This window comes from Esox lucius, chromosome 15 (genome assembly GCF_011004845.1).
Source record: "Esox lucius isolate fEsoLuc1 chromosome 15, fEsoLuc1.pri, whole genome shotgun sequence".
In the NCBI taxonomy this organism is placed as follows: domain Eukaryota; kingdom Metazoa; phylum Chordata; class Actinopteri; order Esociformes; family Esocidae; genus Esox; species Esox lucius.
Window position 1 is genome coordinate 6,125,901 of NC_047583.1, and position 21,191 is coordinate 6,147,091.

Sequence of the window (21,191 nt, forward strand, 5' to 3'; positions counted from 1 at the left end):
TAGTTTTTATTGGAGAATTGTTTGGTGGGCTATGGCAAACGGCGCCCTATCTCCAGACGAGTGAGATATTGGGCGTGGCCGAGTAGAGAATTCATCTGATTGGATGGCTGGGACGCTAGTGTGTTTTTAAATCGTAGCGAGCTGGATTGCTGGTTTACAGGAGAGAGGCAGTAGCTGTCAACGTTGTCTTGAACAGAAATTCATGGTGTATTTGGTAAGAACACAAGAAATCTTTCGTGTACTATATTTTCTTTCTGATTAACTTCGGCAGTGTTCTTACTTTGCGATCCAAAGATAAGCGGATCGGGTGTTTTGTACAGCTTTTCAGTAGCGTTAGCGAGTTATCTTGAAGATGGTAAATGTAAAGCAAAGTAATAGTTTGTTACATCCATTAAGTTGTTTTGCATTATTTAGTTATCTATGGTAACATCCATATCAGCTTACTTTATATTACAGCTAACTGGAGAATGAGAATATAGCAACCCATGATCATGATTAGTGAGGACTTCTATGTAAACTGCTTATTTAGGCTTGGGGTGAATGTTAGGGTTATAATGGGATGTTTGGTTTATAATGGGTAGTTAAGGGTTAGAAAAAAATGAATGTGGTGGTTTGGAAATCAGTTGTAATCCCCAAAATAGTAAAACAAGCTAGTGTGTAAATGACCTGCCATTTCTGACCCCATAAGTAGTATTATTATTATTTATTTATTTTAGCTGGTCCCCTGCATTAGAAGTTTGGTCAAGTTCAGTTTTATAGTTTAGTTAGTGGAAGTTTTACGGTTAGGGTATGGGGAAAATAGTTCTGGTTCTCAAAAGGATAGAAAAACTGTGTGCTTGTGTGTTCTCCAGTAGCCCAGTGCATTCATTCACTTGTTCTGTCATTAATGTGCAGTTGTGGCCAAAAATATTGCTACCCTTGATCTTTATTGAATTAGGCTACTCCCTGAAAAGAGTTGATCAAAGTATGTCCCCACAATTGTTTATTTCAGTTTCTGAACCACACTACATTTTTGGTAGCACGCCTTTAGCCAAAATAACTGCAATGAAGGGTTCTTGTAGTCAGGGTTTTCTTTCTTTTCTCCATGCTGATTGCGGTACTCCCAGTGACTCATTAGTGAGTTCACTTCCAACATAAATGAGTATCACCTTGAAGTCTATTTCCAGCTACTTCTAGGATATGCCAGTAATATTTTCTCTCCCATTTTAGAGTGTCTCTGTGGCATAAGCTAAAATGTTTTTAGTCATTCAGATTTAGTTTTTCTACTGAGTGCAAAGGTATGTAGCTATACAGGTGCTGGTCATAAAATTAGAATATCATCAAAAAGTTGATTTATTTCAGTAATTCCATTCAAAAAGTGAATATTGTATATTATGTTCATTCATTACACACAGACTGATATTTCAAATGTTTATTTCTTTTAATTGTGATGATTATAACTGACAACTAATGAAAATCACAAATTCAGTATCTCTGAAAATTTGAATATTACTTAAGACCAATACAAAAGATATATTTTTAGAAATGTTGGCCAACTGAAAAGTATGAACATGAAAAGTATGAGCATGCACAGCACTCAATACTTAGTTGGGGCTCCTTTTGCCTGAATTACTGCAGCAATGCGTCTTGGCATGAAGTCGATCAGTCTGTGGCACTGCTCAGGTGTTATGAGAGCCCAGGTTGCTCTGATAGTGGCCTTCAGCTCTTCTGCATTGTTGGGTATGGCGTATCGCATATTCCTCTTCACAATACCCCATAGATTTTCTATAGTGTTAAGGTCAGGTGAGGTTTGCTGGCCAATTAAGAACAGGGATACAATGGTCCTTAAACCAGGTACTGGTAGCTTTGGCACTGTGTGCAGGTGCCAAGTCCTGTTGGAAAATGAAATCTGCTTCTCCATAAAGTTGGTCAGCAGCAGGAAGCATGAAGTGCTCTAAAACTTCCTGGTAGATGGCTTGGACCTCAGAAAACACAGTGGACCAACATCAGCAGATGACATGGCACCCCAAACCATCACTGACTGTGGAAACTTTACACTGGACTTCAAGCAACGTGGATTCTGTGCCTCTTCTCTTCCTCCAGACTCTGGGACCTTGATTTCCAAAGGAAATGCAAAATGTACTTTCATCAGAGAACATAACTCAGCAGCAGTCCAGTCCTTTTTGTCTTTAGCCCAGGCAAGACGCTTCTGACGCTGTGTCTTGTTCAAGAGTGGCTTGACACAAGGAATGCGACAGCTGAAACCCATATCTTGCATACGTCTGTGCGTGGTGGTTCTTGAAGCACTGACTCCAGCTGCAGTCCACTCTTTGAATCTCCCCCACATTTTTGAATGGGTTTTGTTTCACAATACTCTCCAGGGTGCGGTTATCCCTATTGCTTGTACACTTTCTTTTCTACCACATCTTTTACTTCCTTCACCTCTCTATTAATGTGCTTGGACACAGAGCTCTGTGAACAGCCAGCCTCTTTAGCTATGACCTTTTGTGTCTTGCCATCCTTGTGCAAGGTGTCAATGGTCGTCTTCTGGACAGCTGTCAAGTCAGCAGTCTTCTCCATGATTGTGTTGCCTACAGAACTAGACTGAGAGACCATTTAAAGGCCTTTGCAGGTGTTTTGGGTTAATTAGCTGATTAGAGTGTGGCACCAGGTGTCTTTAATATTGAACCTTTTTACAATATTCAAATTTTCTGAGATACTGAATTTGGGGTTTTCATTAGTTGTTAGTTATAATAATCAAAATTAAAAGAAATAAACACTTGAAATATATCAATCTGTGTGGAATGAATGTATACATTATACAAGTTTCACGTTTTGAATGGAATTACTGAAATAAATCAACTTTTTGATGATATTCTAATTTCATGACCAGCACCTGTATATTCCGTGTGTCTCTGTGTCTGATGTACCATTATATTCCTCCCCACACTCAGCCAGTGGCAATGAGGACCAGTGAGTTTGATTCATCCTCAGACGAAGAGGAGGTTGGCGAAGACCAGCTTACACCATTCCAGATCTCTTGGCAAGTACAGAGACACACACATCCTACACAATGTTAGTCAGTGTGTGTATAGTTAGTATTAAACTTTCTGGGTTACAGGTTGCCTTTATCCATAGTGGATTGCTCCCAGTTTCTTGGAATATGTCCTTTGCCTGGATGCAAATTCAAAGATGTCAGAAGAAATCTGCAAAGAGATATCGGTATGTTGACCCATTTCTTTGAAAGGATTGTCATGGTAGTTTTATACCAGTGGGTTAGTGTGGGTTAATTCCTCTTGGCTGGCTATGTGATGACACCAGATGTCTTGAGGAATGTTATGTTATCATGGGTTGGGATGCTGATCACAGCTTTTGTTTGTTCCTATTACCTCAGTAGTCTTTATCATGGATAAAATAATAATCTCATCTTCATCCGCTTATCCGGTATCGGGTCGCGGGGGCAGCAGCTCCAGCAGGGGACCCCAAACTTCCCTTTCCCGAGCCACATTTGCCAGCTCTGACTGGGGGATCCCGAGGCGTTCCCAGGCCAGTGTCGAAATATAATCTCTCCACCTAGTCCTGGGCCTACCCCGAGGTCTCCTCCCAGCTGGACGTGCCTGGAACACCTCCCTAGGGAGACGTCCTGGGGGCATCCTTACCAGATACCCGAACCACCTCAGCTGGCTCCTTTCGATGCAAAGGAGCAGCGGCTCAACTGAGCTTCTCACCCTATCTCTAAGGGAGAAGCCAGCCACCCTTCTGATAAAACCCATTTCAGCCGCTTGTACTCGCAATCTAGTTCTTTCGGTCATGACCCAGCCTTCATGACCACCTCACCCCATACTCCCGCAGCACCTCCCACAGTATCTCCCAGGGGACCGGGTGGATAAAGTAATCGACTTCTCTTTTTCACTGATTCATAGACTGTGTTGTCTAATTATGTAATGCAGTTACTGTGTTGAAAATTAATGCGGTTTTCTACACCTTTTAGGATGCGTTTTCCCAAATAGGCCTCTTTCCCCTTAAGTGGTGCCCTACTTTCAATGGGAGCCCTCTACCTGAAGTAGTGTCCTATATAAGGGCATATGGTGCCATTTGGTACACTGATCCTCCCATTCTACCTCCCAGGGGAGCTGCAGAAACACGGTGTGCAGGACGTGTTCGTGTTCTGCACCAGAGGGGAGCTCCACAAGTACCGCGTCCCTGGCCTGCTGGAGACGTACCGACAGCAGGGCCTCGTGGTGCACCACCTGCCTTTTCCTGACGGAGGCACCCCCGAGCTGGACCAGTGCTGCCAGATACTGGAGGGACTTCAAGCCAACCTGCAGAACAACAGGACTACGGTCATCCAGTGAGCACTGACGGTGGAGTAGCAGAGAGGTTTACGGACACCGGGAGGATTCCTCTGTGTTTGACTGACTTGATGCATTTAGGCGTAGTGCCCGTTGGCGCCCACTGAAGGTTTTACATGGTACTTCAGGCGAGGTGTAGGGTGCCGTGTTTCAGTGCGGTGTTTAACTACAGTCATGTTCCTTTTGTGTTTTGCTCCGCAGTTGTTACGGGGGCTTGGGTCGCTCCGGACTAAGTAAGGATCACACTTATTTGCTCGTTTTCAGACATATTTCCTCGGTGTCTTGTCTTCGCGTCGTCGACGACGCATGCCTGAATGTCTGTCTTTCTGTCACAGTGGCTGCCTGTCTGCTGCTTCAGTTATCAGTTTCCATGACTCCCAACAAAGCTATTGAGATCCTCCGAGAGCACAGAGGGGGCGGAGCCATACAAACTGTCAAGGTGACGACAATGTTTTCTCTAAAAGTCTGTTTTTGTTTTAGGAATATTAACACAAAATAAGACATTCAATCTAGTCAATCAAAATAGAGGAGCAGTGCGTCACTCTCATCAAATGACCTGCTGCCTACCTGAACCTCATTTTGATTGAGATCGATTGGTGCAGATGTCAGAGACGAGGTCTCTGATCACAAGACCAGAGTTCTTTTTAAAACACACGCGGCAGATTTCTTTTCTGAAAAGCACAATTCTTCAGAGATGTAATGCCCTGCTGAGATGCATCCAGTAGGAGGCAGTATAGTGGTCTGAGAAAGGACTGCCTCTCCCAGAGACAGCTGCAGAGGGATGCCTCCGTTTCTTACCCAGTAGGATCAGTAGATTATCCTACACCTTTTGATAAACAAGATGTAACTGTGGTACCTTTTTTGGGGGGGGGGGGGGATTTGTTGAGAATTGGGACCACCCCTTTTGACCATTTGAAAAGAAGCTTAATTTATTTATTTTCTAATTTGCCAAGTTGGCTGGCTAGTCAGCTGCAGTGTTCCCCTCTAGTCTATCACTATGTAGTCTGTCTGGATTTTCCATAATGTTGCTTTTCTTTCCCTTTCCTCAGCAATACAATTTCTTGCACGAGTTCCGGGAAAAATACTCTGCCTACCAAGAAACCAAAGTCATCTCGACCGAGCGATCTGTTTCGCGGTGATTTTGTTTAATCCCTCTTGAAAAGATTTATATTACTTTGAAATAACACATTAGTTAAAAGCATAGAAAAATTATCATTATGTCAAGAAAAGATGGTTTGACAGCATTTATTGTATGATAATGTGAGATCATTTGTTCTCTTTTAGCACTTTACAAGAATGTTTTGCAATTTAAGTATTCCAAATGTGTAACAAAATGTGAAAAAACAAAACACATTTCAGGGATTATATTGCTGTGCTCTTATCAGCTTTACATATTTGGATTTATGAATGTCGCTACCTGATATGGAGTGTATATTGGTTTGGTCAACTCAGTGTTTATATTCCATGAGACTGTGGTTTGAGCTCCAACTTTGTACAACCTTAGCTGCCTAACGCATTTACAGACTGTCCAATTCAAATATTGTGCCACACCGGCCTTTTATTCAATTAAATACCATCTTAAATTGGCTGACTGGCTGAATATGGCCTAACTGGTCAGTCAGTTGTAAGGGGTAGGTTCATTTGCATTCATAAAGTTTTCTTGAAGTGAGCAAGCCACTGCCACTTACTCCCTTGTTTTATAGGTTGGATCAACTGGCAGTAAATGACTTGGAGCCACACATTATTTCTAAAAAGTAATTCTGCAATTTAGAAATTTTAAAGAAATCCATGTTTTGGTAAAAAAAAAAAAAAAAAAAAGACTACTCTAGCAAATGTATAGAGAAAATGACCAAATGCCCAATCCAGAATAAAGATAAGGGCCATTTTTGACTATTTCAGCCACAAAACCAATGCAAGTAAAATGGAAAAAGCCTAATCAATAAACAAGGAACATTACAGAGTTGTTGGCTTTGAAGAGTTCATAACAGGTTCCACAGACACAAACATTCCTAAACAGGAACACTTCATGATCACACATTTAGGACACTTCTACTTGGGATTCCTGTAGCGTCACATCAAATAGCATATGGGTATCTACCAAAAAGGAAGTGCACCCTCTTAGAGCGCTTATATACCATATGCAAAGGGCTCCAGAAACCCAATAGGATGTCAGACAAAGCTTCATAAAGCATGGCAAACCTAAATACAAACGTATGAAATTGATTGAGGAAGACAACCATGCTGTTGTCCCTGTGCGCGCGCAAAACATTTTGTCAGGTGATCCAAGATGGGCATAATCACGTGTTCAACCCTTTGGTTCAATGTTTCATAGTGTCTGGGCAAGAAAAGTATTTTCAGTATTCTATTGTCTATTTAAAAACACCCATAACATTTTTTTTTTTGTCAAGCTTAGCATCTAATGCACATTCAATATCATAACGGTCAATTATGTATTAGTTAAGCATACAGCTCTGAATCTATCCCAACAAAGCACACTGTAACCAGATGTCTGTTCCAATTTGTAAACAGTCAAAAGTATGGAGGGGATAAAAAAAAAAACTTTAATTCAAATGTAAAGCATCAAATCACACAATGGGGGAGGGGGGGGGTAGAGTCCAAAGGTCTGTCATAGTTCCTCCTCAAAGCATTTGGAACTACGAGCAAGAGAACAGCTGAGACAGCAAACAAAGATTCATTTAAAAAGGAGAGCCGTTTCTGTGTAGTTAATGGCATTCTGCTCTGCACTGTTGGGGGTTTGGAGACGGGCCACCCGTTTGGCGCGGCGGCCATCTTGTATCACTAAGAGGTGAATGGTTTCCTTCCTGCCGGTCCCGTTTTTCAGCTTCTCCTCGAGCCACTAAAACCAAAGTGTTCCATCTCCTACATACTAATCTCCCTTTCCTATATGGCCGGCCTAAGAGCTCACCAACACGTAGATCATCCTGTGGGAAAGGGAATCAGGAACACTGTTTAGGTGCAAAGTCATCAAATAGGCTCTCTGGCATTAAGGCTGTAGTAAAAAACTGTGTATTAGACTGTAATATTACACTTCTGCTGAAAAGGTATGTGATGCCACCTGTATCTGGACAACATTCCCGTGAAGGTAATCCTAGAAGGGGTTGAGTTAACTAGCCTGTTGTAGCTATGTAATGAGTAACTGGGCCACCTACCCGTAGAGGTAGTAGAAAAATGACAGCAGGTAGAAGGCCAGTTTGCACCAACCCTCCTTTTGACAATAGGCCAAGATGTCAGCGTTCATGATTGTAGTGGGATCGTAGAGGCCCGGACCACTCATCACGGGCCGGCTCATATACCTGTACACGTTAACATGAAACATTTACACACGGACCACATGAAGCAGATAATATTTACTAGTTTACCTTCAGAAACATGTACACGGACCACATGAAGCAGATAATATTTACTAGTTTACCTTCAGAAACATGTACACGGACCATATGAAACTGTATATTTACTAGTTTTCCTTCAGAAACATGTACACGGACCATATGAAACTGTATATTTACTAGTTTTCCTTCAGAAACAGTCATACAAGGGCATGACAACATGACACCCAGGGTTCACTCATACACAAGAACGTAAGCCTCATGATTTCTGGGTTGTTTTCTTAGAAACAACACTGAGTACTTAAAAGCTACTTCAACGCTGGAGAAACATTTTCACCCGGGAACAAGATCAAATCAAGTCGTGCCCCCCACCCCCAAAATAAAAATCACCCGTGAAAATGGCAACTACAAGGCAAGGACCAAAGCAGACATTTCCCAGGGTTAGAATAAGTTGTGGCCCACAGAGAATTGCAGTGGCACCCTGGAAATCTACATTCATCTTCAGTAGCACGTCTGCTGCTCCTAGCCCTTCGTGCCAACTCTTTGAAAGCCTGAAAAAAAGAGAGTCCCTTTTGAGAAGGTCGGGCTGTGGCCGTACGTACCTCCACACATGGTAGGCCAACAGGGGCATGTTGAGGCCCAGGGTGAGCCACTCCGCAGCACACAGGAACATCACGCAGAAGAACACGTGGATCAGATACTCAGGGAGCACCAGCTGAAAGGGCCGTGTAAACAACAGCACTTCAGTAAACAACAACAACAACAACACTTCAACTGAATATCAACAAGACGCGGGAGGAGTCGCCGTAGCTACACCGAAAGCTTACGAATTAAAAAAAAAAGGTACCGAGGTAACGGATACAGACAGTGGAATACGAAAGGTCATAAAGCTGAGGAACCCTCTCAAACCCTCAGAGAGACAACAGCTTCAACGTTCTGTCGTGTCCAACAACTGCTGTTAATATACGACTTGGGATCAAGTGCAGAGGGTCACAACCAACATGAATTAGACGTTGGATTAATAAAGACAAACTAGGCCAACACTCTGAAGCATACACACACACACACACACACACACACACACACACACACACACACACACCCCCCCCCCCCGCCCACTCCAGAACCTTGGTGGTTATTTTTCGCCTGTTAACGTTAACATACATGGTGATTCAGCAGATGTTCATAGCACAAGACCGCACGGTGGTAAGCAGGGCAGGACAACACGAAGCACCCCGTCATGCACTGTCTGGAGACGTAGCGTCACACATGCATCACATCACTGGGGAATTCACACAGCCGCTCCCGTGCTCCGTCCCAAAATGGCCCCCCTGTTCCCTCCGAACACCTGGTGGGGAAGTGGGGCCCTGGAAAGGGAATAGGCTGCCATTTGGCACCCGGAGACACAGTGAATCATCCCATCTCCGGCGTCAGCGTGGGTTCGCGGCACAGCGGAACAGCTACGTCCCACTTCCTGGTTACCGCGGACAGCGTTGGGGTCGAAAGGTCAAATATGCCGAGTGCAAGGGAGGACACGCTGTGTGTGTGACAGGCAGTCCGCTGGCATCTCCAACAGCACCCGGTTCCCTCTGTGGAACACTACTTGTGACCAGGGTCCCTGTGGGTACTCTAAAAGCTGCAGTCTAGTCTGAGGTACTCTATGCAGGGAATAGGGGGCCATTGGTGGAGCCACTCAGCAGTCAGCCTGTCCGTCCCATAAGGCGGGGTCGGGTTTGGGGGGGGTGGGGGTGCAGATGGATTCACTACATGAGGCCATGCATCAGATCAAGGTTGGGGAGGGGGTGGGGGGCACGGTGACCCACCCTGATGCCCACAGATGGAAGGGGTGGTGGGGGGCAGTAGTGGGGGTTTCAGCCCGGCCCTGTTTCGCTACATTTGAAGTGAAAACATGACGTTGCATCGCAATACATCGCTAAAGCGTGACGTGAGAGGAGCTCAGAGGCTACGCCCGGCATAGGCCGCTTTCCAAATGCCACCCTATTTACTATGAGCGTTGACTAATGCCCTGGGGTACCATTTGGGAGGCAGGCAACACGGATTAAGTTCAGTGGAGGAGAACTAGTACCAGACAGAATTGTACATTCAAATGCAGACCTGCGATCACTCGTCTCAAACAGAAAGAAAGGAGGACTGAGGTTCAAATGGCACTCTACTCCTCATAAGCATAGTGGGCTGTACAGGAAATACTCTGGGCACTCTATGCCTTGTCAGTACCTTCCTTATGGTCAGCCATAAAATGCTGAGCTTGAGTTTTTAGACTACGGCCATCTGTTTCATACCCTAGGTGATACTATAAAGACTTGAGCCAAAGTCTACAGCAAATCAACTGTCAATGTGGTGTTTTCAAAGACACACCAAAGTGTGTGACAACGGTCAAGCGATTTGTGAGGAAAACACTGTCTATCCACAAGACATTTCTTAGGTCTTTTTTTTTTAGCTGAGTATGCTAAAAACAGGTTATTATTTACAGCAACAACCTGGGAGCCATTAAGGTTCACCGCTCAGGGACAGAACGCTGCTTTTCACCTTGTTGGCTTGATGATTAGAATCGGTAACCCTTCGTTACCTTGGCCAACAAACTTGACCGCTAAGGTTACCCTGCCGCCCCAAAATCAATTAAGTAGTCCAGTCACGGCAAACATTAGGCCCAGAACCACAGTTCACTTGCCATTTAATCCAATCAAGGTCAATACAAACAGCTGATTTTAACAGCCTCCAGTCCCGCCTCACAAAACTCACATTTCCAACTCTGTTGCTGACCAGTCAGTTGGACTGGAAGAGTTTCATTATGAGAGTCGTAGGCTGGCATTCTGGTTTTCATAACGAAGGAATCTACAATGAAATATCTCCCTGGGAAAACTGTGTTCCCAGTAAATCCTGAGTATGGAAACCAGTGGATGAGTAATCGATAATTCTATATTCCAGTGGCTATGGGCACTCTTACAACAACACTATGTAAACAGAGGGTAAGCTGTATAGAATCATGCATGTTCTTGAGCATTTGCAAGTCTTTTCAGTTAACTTCTATTGTGTGGGTCTTCTATGGCATCAATACCAACACTGGCACCTCTGTTAACGTGCCTCTGCACATCCCAATGTTTCTGATGAACCCTTCGTCCATTAAATGGAAACACACCCCTACTCGCCAAGAATAAACACGTACCCAAACATGCTTTAACCAAGCCTGAATCAAAAATGGTTTGAACTTTGTCTCGAACACTGTGCAATGGCCAAGGACATGGGATCGAATCCCACAGGAGACAAGTTGGGGGGGGGGTAAAGTTTGAAAATGTTTGTGCTTACCACTGCAAACCCCTTACGATGAATTTGTTCACTAAATGACTCAAATATAACTATGAAACACTGAGGCAAAGAATAACACTCTACACACAGCAAAAATAATATATACCAGGCTGCTAAAATTGGTTGAAAGTAGGCCAACCCTCTGAGCTACTGTATTCTCCAGACGTTAACGGTCTCTCTCTCTCATGTGGGAAACGGGATAGGAAACGCAGACGGACTAACCCGAAGCTCGTTGTGGGCATGACAGCTAGGCTCAGGCGTGTAGCTGTTAGTTCAGAAACAAACACGAAAAGGAACGCATCGTGACATTTCAATAGGTTCACTCCTTCGGGCAACAGCTGCGGGGGATGTCAGGCTGAGTCGAGGTCTAACGGTTTAGCGTGTGACACCCTAAACTCTGCAGTGAGCCTGACTGGCAAAGCTCAGTGACGTCTAGGAAGAATCAGCGCAGAGAGTTGAGATGTTCATTTGTAACCTTGATGTAAAGTAGCCCAATGAGGGCACTTTTTCGAGGTTTGTTAACTGAAAAGACGTTTGCAAACACTCCCCCCCCCCCCCCCCGTGCAGAATGACAGACTGGAGACTTGACTGGAGACCCAAACGGGCACTTTAATCGAAGACTGGTACAAACCTTTAATGCAATTTTGACTCTTTTAATCTTTTTGACCTTTTCAACTGTCTTTAAGCCGTTAAAAATGGTAGATAAAAAAAAAAGCAGATTAGAAAAGAATGCGTGTTAGATTTTAACAAGATTACTGTAGATGAATAACAATCAGGTACTCAGATTATAATTCAGCAGTACAGTGCCACAGGGAAATCCATCATTTGGGGAACTACTGGCCCGTAACCTCTTCCATCTCACAAGCACATTACAGAAAGCAGATAATCATGCAGTCAGAGAAGCCAGGAGAAAGGTGACCAGCAACTATAAAGTATTTACTTACCGGATTTAATGTGTTACATTGATCAATGGGGTTCTTGTAGTCAGTCTTTAGCTCATCAAATGCAATTATCTGGACAGACAGAACAGATGCATGGGTCAGAACATGTTATAGCTTTTATTATTATGACAGAATTTATATCGTACCACTGAACTATAAAAAAGACCAATAGCTGCTCTTTTGTGAGATGCAAAAGTCCAACAACATGTCATTATGGTACAGGAAACATATTTCACCGAATTAGACAAAAGGAATTAAATCTAAAACGAAAGCCGTGAGTTTGACTGAACTGGATAATTAAGAACATGAGGGAATTACATTTTTCATTCCATTTAACATTAAAGACAACGTTAAAGACGACGACAATCTTAATACTATTGCAATCATTAGCTTTTTAGCTTAGCTTGTTAGCTACCGCATCCACAAACATATCCTAGCCAAATTGCTAACATTACACGTCCATGGACAGGTAACATTAGCTAGCATAATTATGTTTTACCACAGAGCTGAAGACTAGCGAACTATCTTCATGAACATTACTTATCATTACTGAATTATCTAAAAGGTGGCTGTAAAGCAAAACAACTCCAGATAGTTAACTAGGTAAGTAGCAACATTAATCAGAAATTTGCCCGGCGAGTAGGACCAATTATTAATCGATATTTCAGTCAAACAACACGAATGGGTGTGTGCCATTCATTCTCGGCTAATGTTAGCATGTTAACGTCAGCTAAGCTAGTTTAAGGGGGTGAGTGAAAAGTCTGTTTGCCACAGGTTGATCGATGTTACTTCAGTCACCTTTCATATCATACCGTGTGAGTGTGATACGCGTATACTTACATGCCAAATGGCGAAGAAAATTAGAGCGGCTGTAAGCAATAGCGCAAGCATGTAACAAAAGGCCGCGAATGTGAACGCCATTTTTGTGTAGCTTGCTGGCTGATGTCGTAGCCACACCGAGATCTGTCACTAATCTGTCACCCTTTGCCTTCCACACGAAGTGATGCAGTAGCTACGCAATGATGTGAAATTGCCGACCACGCAAGACAGGAACAGGGCTGTGGAACAGGGCATGCGCACATTTCGGCAGGGTGCGTTCCAGGTCCCGCGAAATGTATATGTTGCCTATACCTGTAGGGGCCTCTGAGAGCCGCAATGGGGGTCTCGAGATCACAAGGAAAAACTATTTTACATAGCTATTTTTCTAAATAAATTACTAACATAATATTTAAAATGCAGTTCATTGAAAAAGTATTCACACCCCTGACCAATTCTCCCATATCACTGAATTACAAATACTGTAGCTGACATTTTATTCTGTTACCTAGTTGAGTAAAAATGTATTATAATAATAATTGTAAGTAAAAAATGTAATATGATTTCAAACCCAACATACTAATATTTGGTAGAGACTCTCTGCAATAGGTTTCCGTCGTTTGAAGTACGTATGTACCAGATTTGCACAAAGTTTCAGAAACCCCTTCTGTGGACCACCATGTTTAAATAGTTCCACAGATTCTCAATAAGAACTAGGAAGTCACTATTTTGTTCTTGCTCTAATGTTGCTTCGGAATCAATAGATGCATTGGTGTCACCTTATTTCTAACTTCTGTAGAATGCTCTTTGGTCTTAATTTTCTCTCAGATTCATAGCCAGATCAATGACGCTTAAACAATGGCGTTCATCCAAACGTGACACCTACTTCAATGGTTCAGATGAGGAAGCTAATGGTAATAGTTTCTTTCACCTGTGTTAACTGGGAACTTCCACTGCACAGGGGTTGAATACTTTACAGGTAATATTTTTTTAAAAATCACAATATTTCCTAACATAAAACCAATGTCACCTCACAATAACTGATTTTGAGCATTTTAAAATAAAATATTAGAACAGAACAAAACTTCAGTGAACCATTTGTAATCCAGTAATATTAGAGAAATGGTGTTGCAGCAGAATACTTTTGCAAGACACTGTATATAAAAGATTGACATTTGTTGCAAATCTTCACCAAATCATATTAAAAAAATAATTAAATCATTCCTCGCTCTGAAATGATTCAAAATAGGAACATTTATACCTCACACCCCTAAATTATTTCCAAAATCCAGCTGCAATACTAATTATTTTCAAAAAAAAGTTTTTATATCAAGCAAAATAGGCTGATGGCACTAAAAACTAGGAACCTAATTTGATGAAACTCAATAAAAGCATGCATATATTGAACAATTATATCAAAACGAAAACAGGGAAGATTTCATCTCTCATGTAAGGGGTCCCTGAGATGGACTGAGATGGACTGGAGGCAGGAAAAAACCACTGAATGAAAAATTATAAATGTTATCAGGCATTCAGTGCAAATCATCTGCTGATGATGGGCAAATAAATAAAATGCAGTGGATAACACATTAAACTTAACTTTTGTTTTTATTGGGATGGCTGTATAAAGCATCAAAAAATACAAATATTTCACAAGTTTCACTGACACCATTGGATAGCTGCATGTTATGTTTGAAATGGTGTTTTTGTTAAGAAAAATAAAAGCTGTGGATCTGAAAAGGTACAGAACTATCATATGAAAAATACATCAATTCAGTGTAATCAAGAACACTTAATAGGCCACGTTCCTACAAATTCATCACAAAGGCTATATCTCTTTAACGAATGAAGGTTAACATTTTCCATCCAGGGTTGATTAACAGCCTGGGCCCTTCATGGTGCACTCTTGACATATGACTGGTCATTAGTAGTGCATTATAATGGGATAAGGGTTCCATTTAGAACAGACAAGTTCTTCCCATTACACGTTGATCATTGTCCAACTACTGCAGCGTTTAACACAAACACAGGATTTGACCCTTGCCCTTTGAACCCACCCACGCAAGATGTCACTAGCTGCTGGCACCAGTCAACAGAAGCCAAATTTGGAGTTTATTATTGAGGATATACATTCACTGTTTAAAACAAAGAACATGCAGTAAAAACTGACACATTTTCAAGGCTTGTTTAGGATGTTTTTGTACTTATGATACAAACTGTTCAACAAACACATTGATAAAAGCATGCAATTGTATTTACAGTAGCTTTACCACATCATTTTTTAAAGAACACCTTATTAAGCATTTTCAAAAAAGGACAAACGGTAAAAACCATTGCAGTTAATCATTTTTGCTTTTCACATTGACGTCTAGCTAATTGCACGACTCTGAGTAAAAACAGGAATCTCTTACAGTACGTCAGAATGTTAAAACGTAGAAACTATGAGGTGATTTATTAGCTGTTGTCTTGTTACGCTTTTCAACGTCAAGTTTCAGCAGATGGCAAGACAGACGGCACATAGAAAATAGCTAATTGTTAGTTTTTTTTTGTTTTTTTTTAGTTTGTGACTCTTCAGATGAATACTCTGATGAAAAAAAAAAAAACACACCACCTTGTTAGGAACACAACAACTTCAAATGCAACATGGTACACCTGTTCCAAGTTCTTTTGTGCATGTAAATTTAAAGGTAAAAAGTGGATTCTACTCAACTGCCTCATTTGACTGTAAAACATCATTCGTGCAGAATATTGATATTCCTTAATAGTTAGGCGTTTGTTAAGTCCAACAAGTAACCTGTGGTAGGCTGTTACCTCCCATGGCGCAGGACAGGGTGGTCTTTACACCTGTCCACGGTTGACAAACAGGCTGCTTTTTGGTCTCACATAAAATGTTCTTAATCCATAAAAGGCTGGTTGTCATGGCATAGATTAAGATGTCACGGGACCGGATTCTGTGGACGCAGTTTAGGGTTAGTCTAGGGCAACAAAAAGAGAACTCGATTGGACAACTCGATTGAGCCTAGGTGTGAATCTAGGTGTGTGCAAAGCCAGCCCATGGAGTCCAGGGAGTAGGCCAAATCCATGTGCGGGAAACCCTTAAACCAACAACATTACTACTATAGGAATGTATCAGTGAACAGCTTGGTAGGAAATAAGTGAGCTGCCTGTTGTGGGACACATTCCAAAACTATAAAAAAAATGATGTCCCAAATTACACCCTATTTTCCTATTGAGCATTAACTTTGAGCACTGTCTACCTTGTAGGATTATGCCTGTCTGGAAGCCACCGTTACCTGGCTGTTAAACCTCACCAAGAATCCCACTGTTACTCCTCCAAACAAAGATTAGCATGGATACCCAACTGTCCTTTAATGTCCTCACAAACAGCCAGACTATCAGGGCCGATGTTATCTGTGGGTTCTTGAAACGTTGCTTATCGACAGTGGGCGTCGATATGCATAATTCCCCTCCCCCCAGAAAAGTACAATGAGGATAGTCTATGCACCTAGAAATCTGACTGATAATTAGATGTTTTTCATCCTCTGTTGCCATATTGGTGTTTTCTAAACACAGCAGGTGAGTGAATATTGTGAAAAAGGAATGTATTTTCTTTGTACTGACCGTTCCAAGCATAAAGAGGAAGTCCACACCATATAATCAAAGACACATTTTACATCCAAATTCAATGTACGGCTGAGATTGTGCAGTCAAAGTGCTTCCACCCTGATGGCACTTTGATCTTGAAAATGTATGAAGAAGAATCAAATAAGTTGCTAATTAGACTGAAAAACAAACCTGTCTGGTACCAGTTAGTTTTTGCATTAACATTCCCTCTTCGGGCATTTTGTCAAATATGACAGAGTAAAATCCATGGAATGTTAGTACAAACAGACTGGTAGCCAGGCAATATTGTAGTATCTACAGTACACAGTCAACTCCCATAAGCCATTTATCTTTTTGACTTGACAATAAACAGAGGCTCTAAATCATAGTCCCCCTTGACCATCCAGAACACTCAATTTAAATACAATTAAAACATTCCGGTAAAAGTAAAACGACAACCTAAAAGTGGTTAGAATCTAAATCTATAAAATTATAATAATGTAAACTAAACAAGCAAAAAAATCTAATCTCAAAAGCAACCGCTTACATGACAATTCCTTTAAGTTTCCCTTGAGTTTTGCTTGTGCAAGAGGGGGGATGCAGTGTTCATCTTAGGAGTGATAGTGTTAATATTTTAAAGACACAGGAAACTGGTATCATGTTGAGGGGGAGAGCGTGATTGTATGGGGACAGATACACAGAGGAGGAAAAATTAAGCAATGCTGTTTTCTCCCCCAGGTGATGGACAACACAGGCTGTCTATGCGATCTTATATCTACTCTAGACATTTCAGTCCATTGGATCGCCACCAGATGGCCACACCTTAACCGAAGAAGCCCAACTTCTCTCTAAGCCACTCCTCTGTCAAGTCCTCCGTGTTCCGAATCTCAAACACCTGGAAGAAATGAAAGAGAGCAGACAATTGTTAAACATTTATAACAAACTAGCCAACATGACCACTAGGAGGCACTGTTGTTCATTAGTTTTTTTGTTTATATCGCTAAAGACAGATTGGTGTAAAATATGCTCCACTTTTTTGGCCACATGTTGACAAGATGTTGGGTAATTACTAGAGGGGACTATTGACCCATTGAGAATTTCTGACTAGTCAGCAAAAGATGAAGAACAGATTAAGGAGAGCAGACATACAACAGATTGTTAGTAAGCGCATTCTAAAGATAGCTAAGGGTGATGCCCACACTTTAGTAACGACAGTTTTACAAGCTTTTAACAACAAACATCTTATGATATGTGAGTATATAATAACAGTATGCTATGTGAACATAACAGTCATATAATGAATATGAAAATCATTTGTTACAATTAATTAAACATATATTATGTGAATTGGCTAACTGTAACCCATCCTGGACCGAATCGATTGACACAAACATAAATAATGTTTAACACTGACGACATGCAGTTAAATCCAGATTGCAATAACCTCCAAATATGAAAAAATAAAAAAAAAGGTAAAATACTAACCTTGGTCAATTGGACAGTTTGCACCAGTTTGTTTTTGCTTCCTGCATACATCATCTGCTGTTCAGGTTTACAGCCTAAGTTAACAGATATGGTGGATGGAACAGGATTAAGAGGACAGAAATGGTGGATTGAACAGGATTAAGGGAACAGATGTGGTAGATGGAACAGAATTAAGGGAACAGACATGGTGGACGGAACAGTAGAACAAGATTATGGTAACTGGAATTATGTGTCTTTCAGAAAACTTGAAACAATCACAATAGGCATGTCTTAGCTCAATTAATTGTAACAGGGTTTTTAATGAACAAGAAATGTATTTGCTTTACTGTAAATGTTAGTAATGTTTTTACTGCAAGTGTAAATGTGTTTAATGTACAGTGCAAATGTTTAGAATGTCCTTCTAATGCTGTACTGGACCCCATAAGATTAGCTAATGTCAAGGTGTGAGCTAATGTGGATCCAAATACAAATTAAATTCAGTTACAAAGGGAAACTGAATCCTGAATCAGTCTTTCATGAAATGGGCCCAAAACATGTTGGCATAACATATTCTACAAGACGTTTAGGACCGGATATCATCTTACCCACAGGACTGGAGAAGATGAAGCAGAGTGGGTAGGAAACTCTCCCATCACTGTGTTCATACTTGTAGCTATACACAACAAATGTGCAGGAGGTTAAGGATCACTTCTCAGTTTGAAAAAGTGACGACAGACAGAGTCTAACCTCTAAAATCCTGTCTAATTTGATCAGCTGAAATGCCCCTGAGCAGGTTAGACACAAAGCAGAAATATCTAGTTGGTTTCAGGGATAAAGTAACAACAATTTAGCTTCCTCTACAGCTTAAAAATCACAGCTCAGGTGTTTATTTTAAATCAGAAATCCACCTGATCTCAAAACGACTCACTCAAATCACACACTGATGTCAGCTGCGTTGTGTGTGATTCTGAAACCAGGATTCAACGCTAAACGTGGAAACACGTCTTACAATTATTAAATAATATTAATTATGATTTCTAGCATTTTGCACATTTTTGTCAGTGGATATCTGGGTTGTCTTTCAGGGAGTTCATCCTTCAGATCATCAGGAGAAATATCCTTGGATGAGAGAGAAGGTGATCAATGTTCAAAATGTACTGTAACTACAACAAAAGGTTCATGCTTCATCATACAACACCAGGTTTGCATTATTTCATGGGGGGGGGGGGGGGGGGCAGTTTACAGTGACATCACAAGTCTGACAACCAGATCTGAAAAATCTCACAACATACCTCATGTTCTTCATCAAGAATAACAAGCTGCTTGTCCTTGTCAATCTTCACTGTGAGAAAAATAAATGTATATAAGCTTCAGCAGGCAGAAATTGTACTTAGATCAAAGGACGTTATGTTTGTTTGCTCCAAGCACTTGGCCCCAGGAACAATTGGTTTAAGATGGGGAGGAAACTCACTGATGATAGCGGCATTGTTCGTCGCCTTACGAAAGCGGAACTCCCTTAGCTTTTTCACTAAGTCTCCATCCACATCACAGACGACCAGTGATTCACTCTGGAAGTAATGGAGAGGAGAAAATCGATTAAGGGCCCTTGGTCATAAAGAGGCTGGACATTGATCTAGGATTGTCGATCATACAGGACAAGACCATATAGAAAGGTTGGAACAGGCCCTGTAGGTGCTGAAGGCAACAGGCAGAGTGGAAAGTAAAAGGGGAAAAAGCCCCACATGGTGGGAATTGCAACCTGGCTCAGCAAGAACAAAACGGTAAGGTTCTGACTAAACTCTGCCCTCTGACCCGCCCAAGCTCAGTTGGCCACACACAGCCATCCCACTTCTAGCCCACTCATAACATGGCTCATGGATTCTCAGAGTACGGGGGCAACGCTGAGCCAGGATCCGTTTTACCGTCTTGATCCTCATAAATAAAGACTATACGAACAGGGGGAGAAAGGCTTACTATCCGCTCAATGTACCCATACAAGGTGACCTTGCAGTGGAATTGACCTAGAACAATCCACACAATTTGCCTGAGGAGTGGACCAGCATAAACTACTACCCATTGCTGGTTTCAGTTGGGTCACCTCATTCACCTTGCACACCCTGTGTGGAAATTGGGCAATTGTGAAATTTGTGAAATAATTTGCATCAGCTCCATCTTAGATTTCCTGTTCTTTATTTCCTAATTTTGTAATATTTGTACAACATACTGCAATTTACAAAACGTTTTACCAGAAAAGTTGAGTTCCAGGCCCTACAAAACCCAAAGTAGGTCTACATACCTAATGTCAGAAACAGCACACTATTGGGGAAAATTGTGTTACTTGGGATGCAGTTTGGATTTAATAACATCTGAAGAGCTTTATGTGATAGTAATATAATAAACGTATCCATCAAAAAATGCTGCCATGCTCAAAACAGCCATACTCGTAAAAGGATCATGGATGTCTGTTTTTAATGTGTTATGACAACATTGCAGAATTCACAGTCTGACAACACCCTCTTTAGTCAACATTTCAAATATTTCCTCTCCTTTTCAATGCTAATGTCTTTGACATTTTTACATGGATTACGGGGACCGGAATGAAAACTATAGAGACTGGGACTATGTGGATTGAATTGTTCTGATGGGTTGGATTCTATTGTTCAATGGCCTAATCTAGATTTGATTTGACAGAGTACCGTCACAGACCGGAAGTACCGCACTGATGTAGGAGCTAAGATATTAATAATGTACAAATAATGAGAGATGCGCATCCCTCAGAAGGCAGACGTTCCAAACAGGAACCTCACTGTTCTTCACAAGTTTAGCTAGCTATGTACTACGCTAGCTAACTACAGGAAACGCGAAGCTAGCTGGCTTGCATTCTATGCACCTCGCCCATACAATCTCAGGTCACACATAAAAATGGTGCCAGCACTTTGACGACGTGAAATTATCAAGTTAAATCGACCGGGGAAAAGCTATGTAATTTATTGTAATTTATAAACTTTCAATGTAAGGGGTTCAGTTAACCAGGTATCCGGATGGCTATGCTCCATACCGTAACATGTTGCAGCACATCACAATAAGCTGGGTGGAACAACTGCATTTCAAAACATTGTACATAAAGCGAGGTCCCTTTCGAAATAAACAAGCGATTACAGAGTTAGTCAGTGCCGTCAGTAAACAGTTACTACTTTGAAAATAGTCTAGCAAATCACATTTAGTGAGATTTTTCACCACACCTCAACAACAACTTACCATTTTCCCTGAAGCGCAGACTCAATATTTCTGACTAGGCCGGAGGAGGGCAGCACTACATACAGTATTTTTTTTTCCACATCATCTTGTGACTCTGATCAGACCAA

The 21,191-nt window shown here is 41.6% G+C and overlaps 3 protein-coding genes across 3 annotated transcripts; 1 reads left to right on the top strand and 2 right to left on the bottom strand.

The window, feature by feature from the left end:
• Positions 1-117: 117 nt before the first annotated feature.
• cdkn3 (cyclin-dependent kinase inhibitor 3) lies at positions 118-6,168 on the top strand. The gene is made up of 7 exons (XM_010896277.5): positions 118-214; positions 2,934-3,022; positions 3,101-3,201; positions 4,108-4,330; positions 4,533-4,564; positions 4,667-4,770; positions 5,381-6,168. Exons 1-7 carry the CDS (start codon positions 203-205, stop codon positions 5,468-5,470), a joined length of 651 nt encoding a protein of 216 aa, XP_010894579.1. The 5' UTR covers positions 118-202; the 3' UTR covers positions 5,471-6,168.
• Positions 6,169-6,875: 707 nt separating this feature from the next.
• On the bottom strand, positions 6,876-12,904 carry cnih1 (cornichon family AMPA receptor auxiliary protein 1). Its single transcript, NM_001303634.1, is given in 5 exon segments — positions 6,876-7,273; positions 7,502-7,645; positions 8,281-8,393; positions 11,947-12,015; positions 12,784-12,904. Coding segments are annotated over 5 exon segments (435 nt in total). The 5' UTR covers positions 12,865-12,904; the 3' UTR covers positions 6,876-7,245.
• Positions 12,905-14,348: 1,444 nt separating this feature from the next.
• On the bottom strand, positions 14,349-21,176 carry gmfb (glia maturation factor, beta). Its single transcript, XM_010896274.5, has 7 exons — positions 21,085-21,176; positions 19,298-19,394; positions 19,119-19,168; positions 18,896-18,945; positions 18,432-18,514; positions 17,848-17,921; positions 14,349-17,257 (listed from the first exon to the last, which is right to left on the bottom strand). The coding sequence occupies exons 1-7, from the start codon at positions 21,085-21,087 to the stop codon at positions 17,186-17,188; spliced, it is 429 nt and encodes a 142-aa protein (XP_010894576.1). The 5' UTR covers positions 21,088-21,176; the 3' UTR covers positions 14,349-17,185.
• Positions 21,177-21,191: the final 15 nt, after the last annotated feature.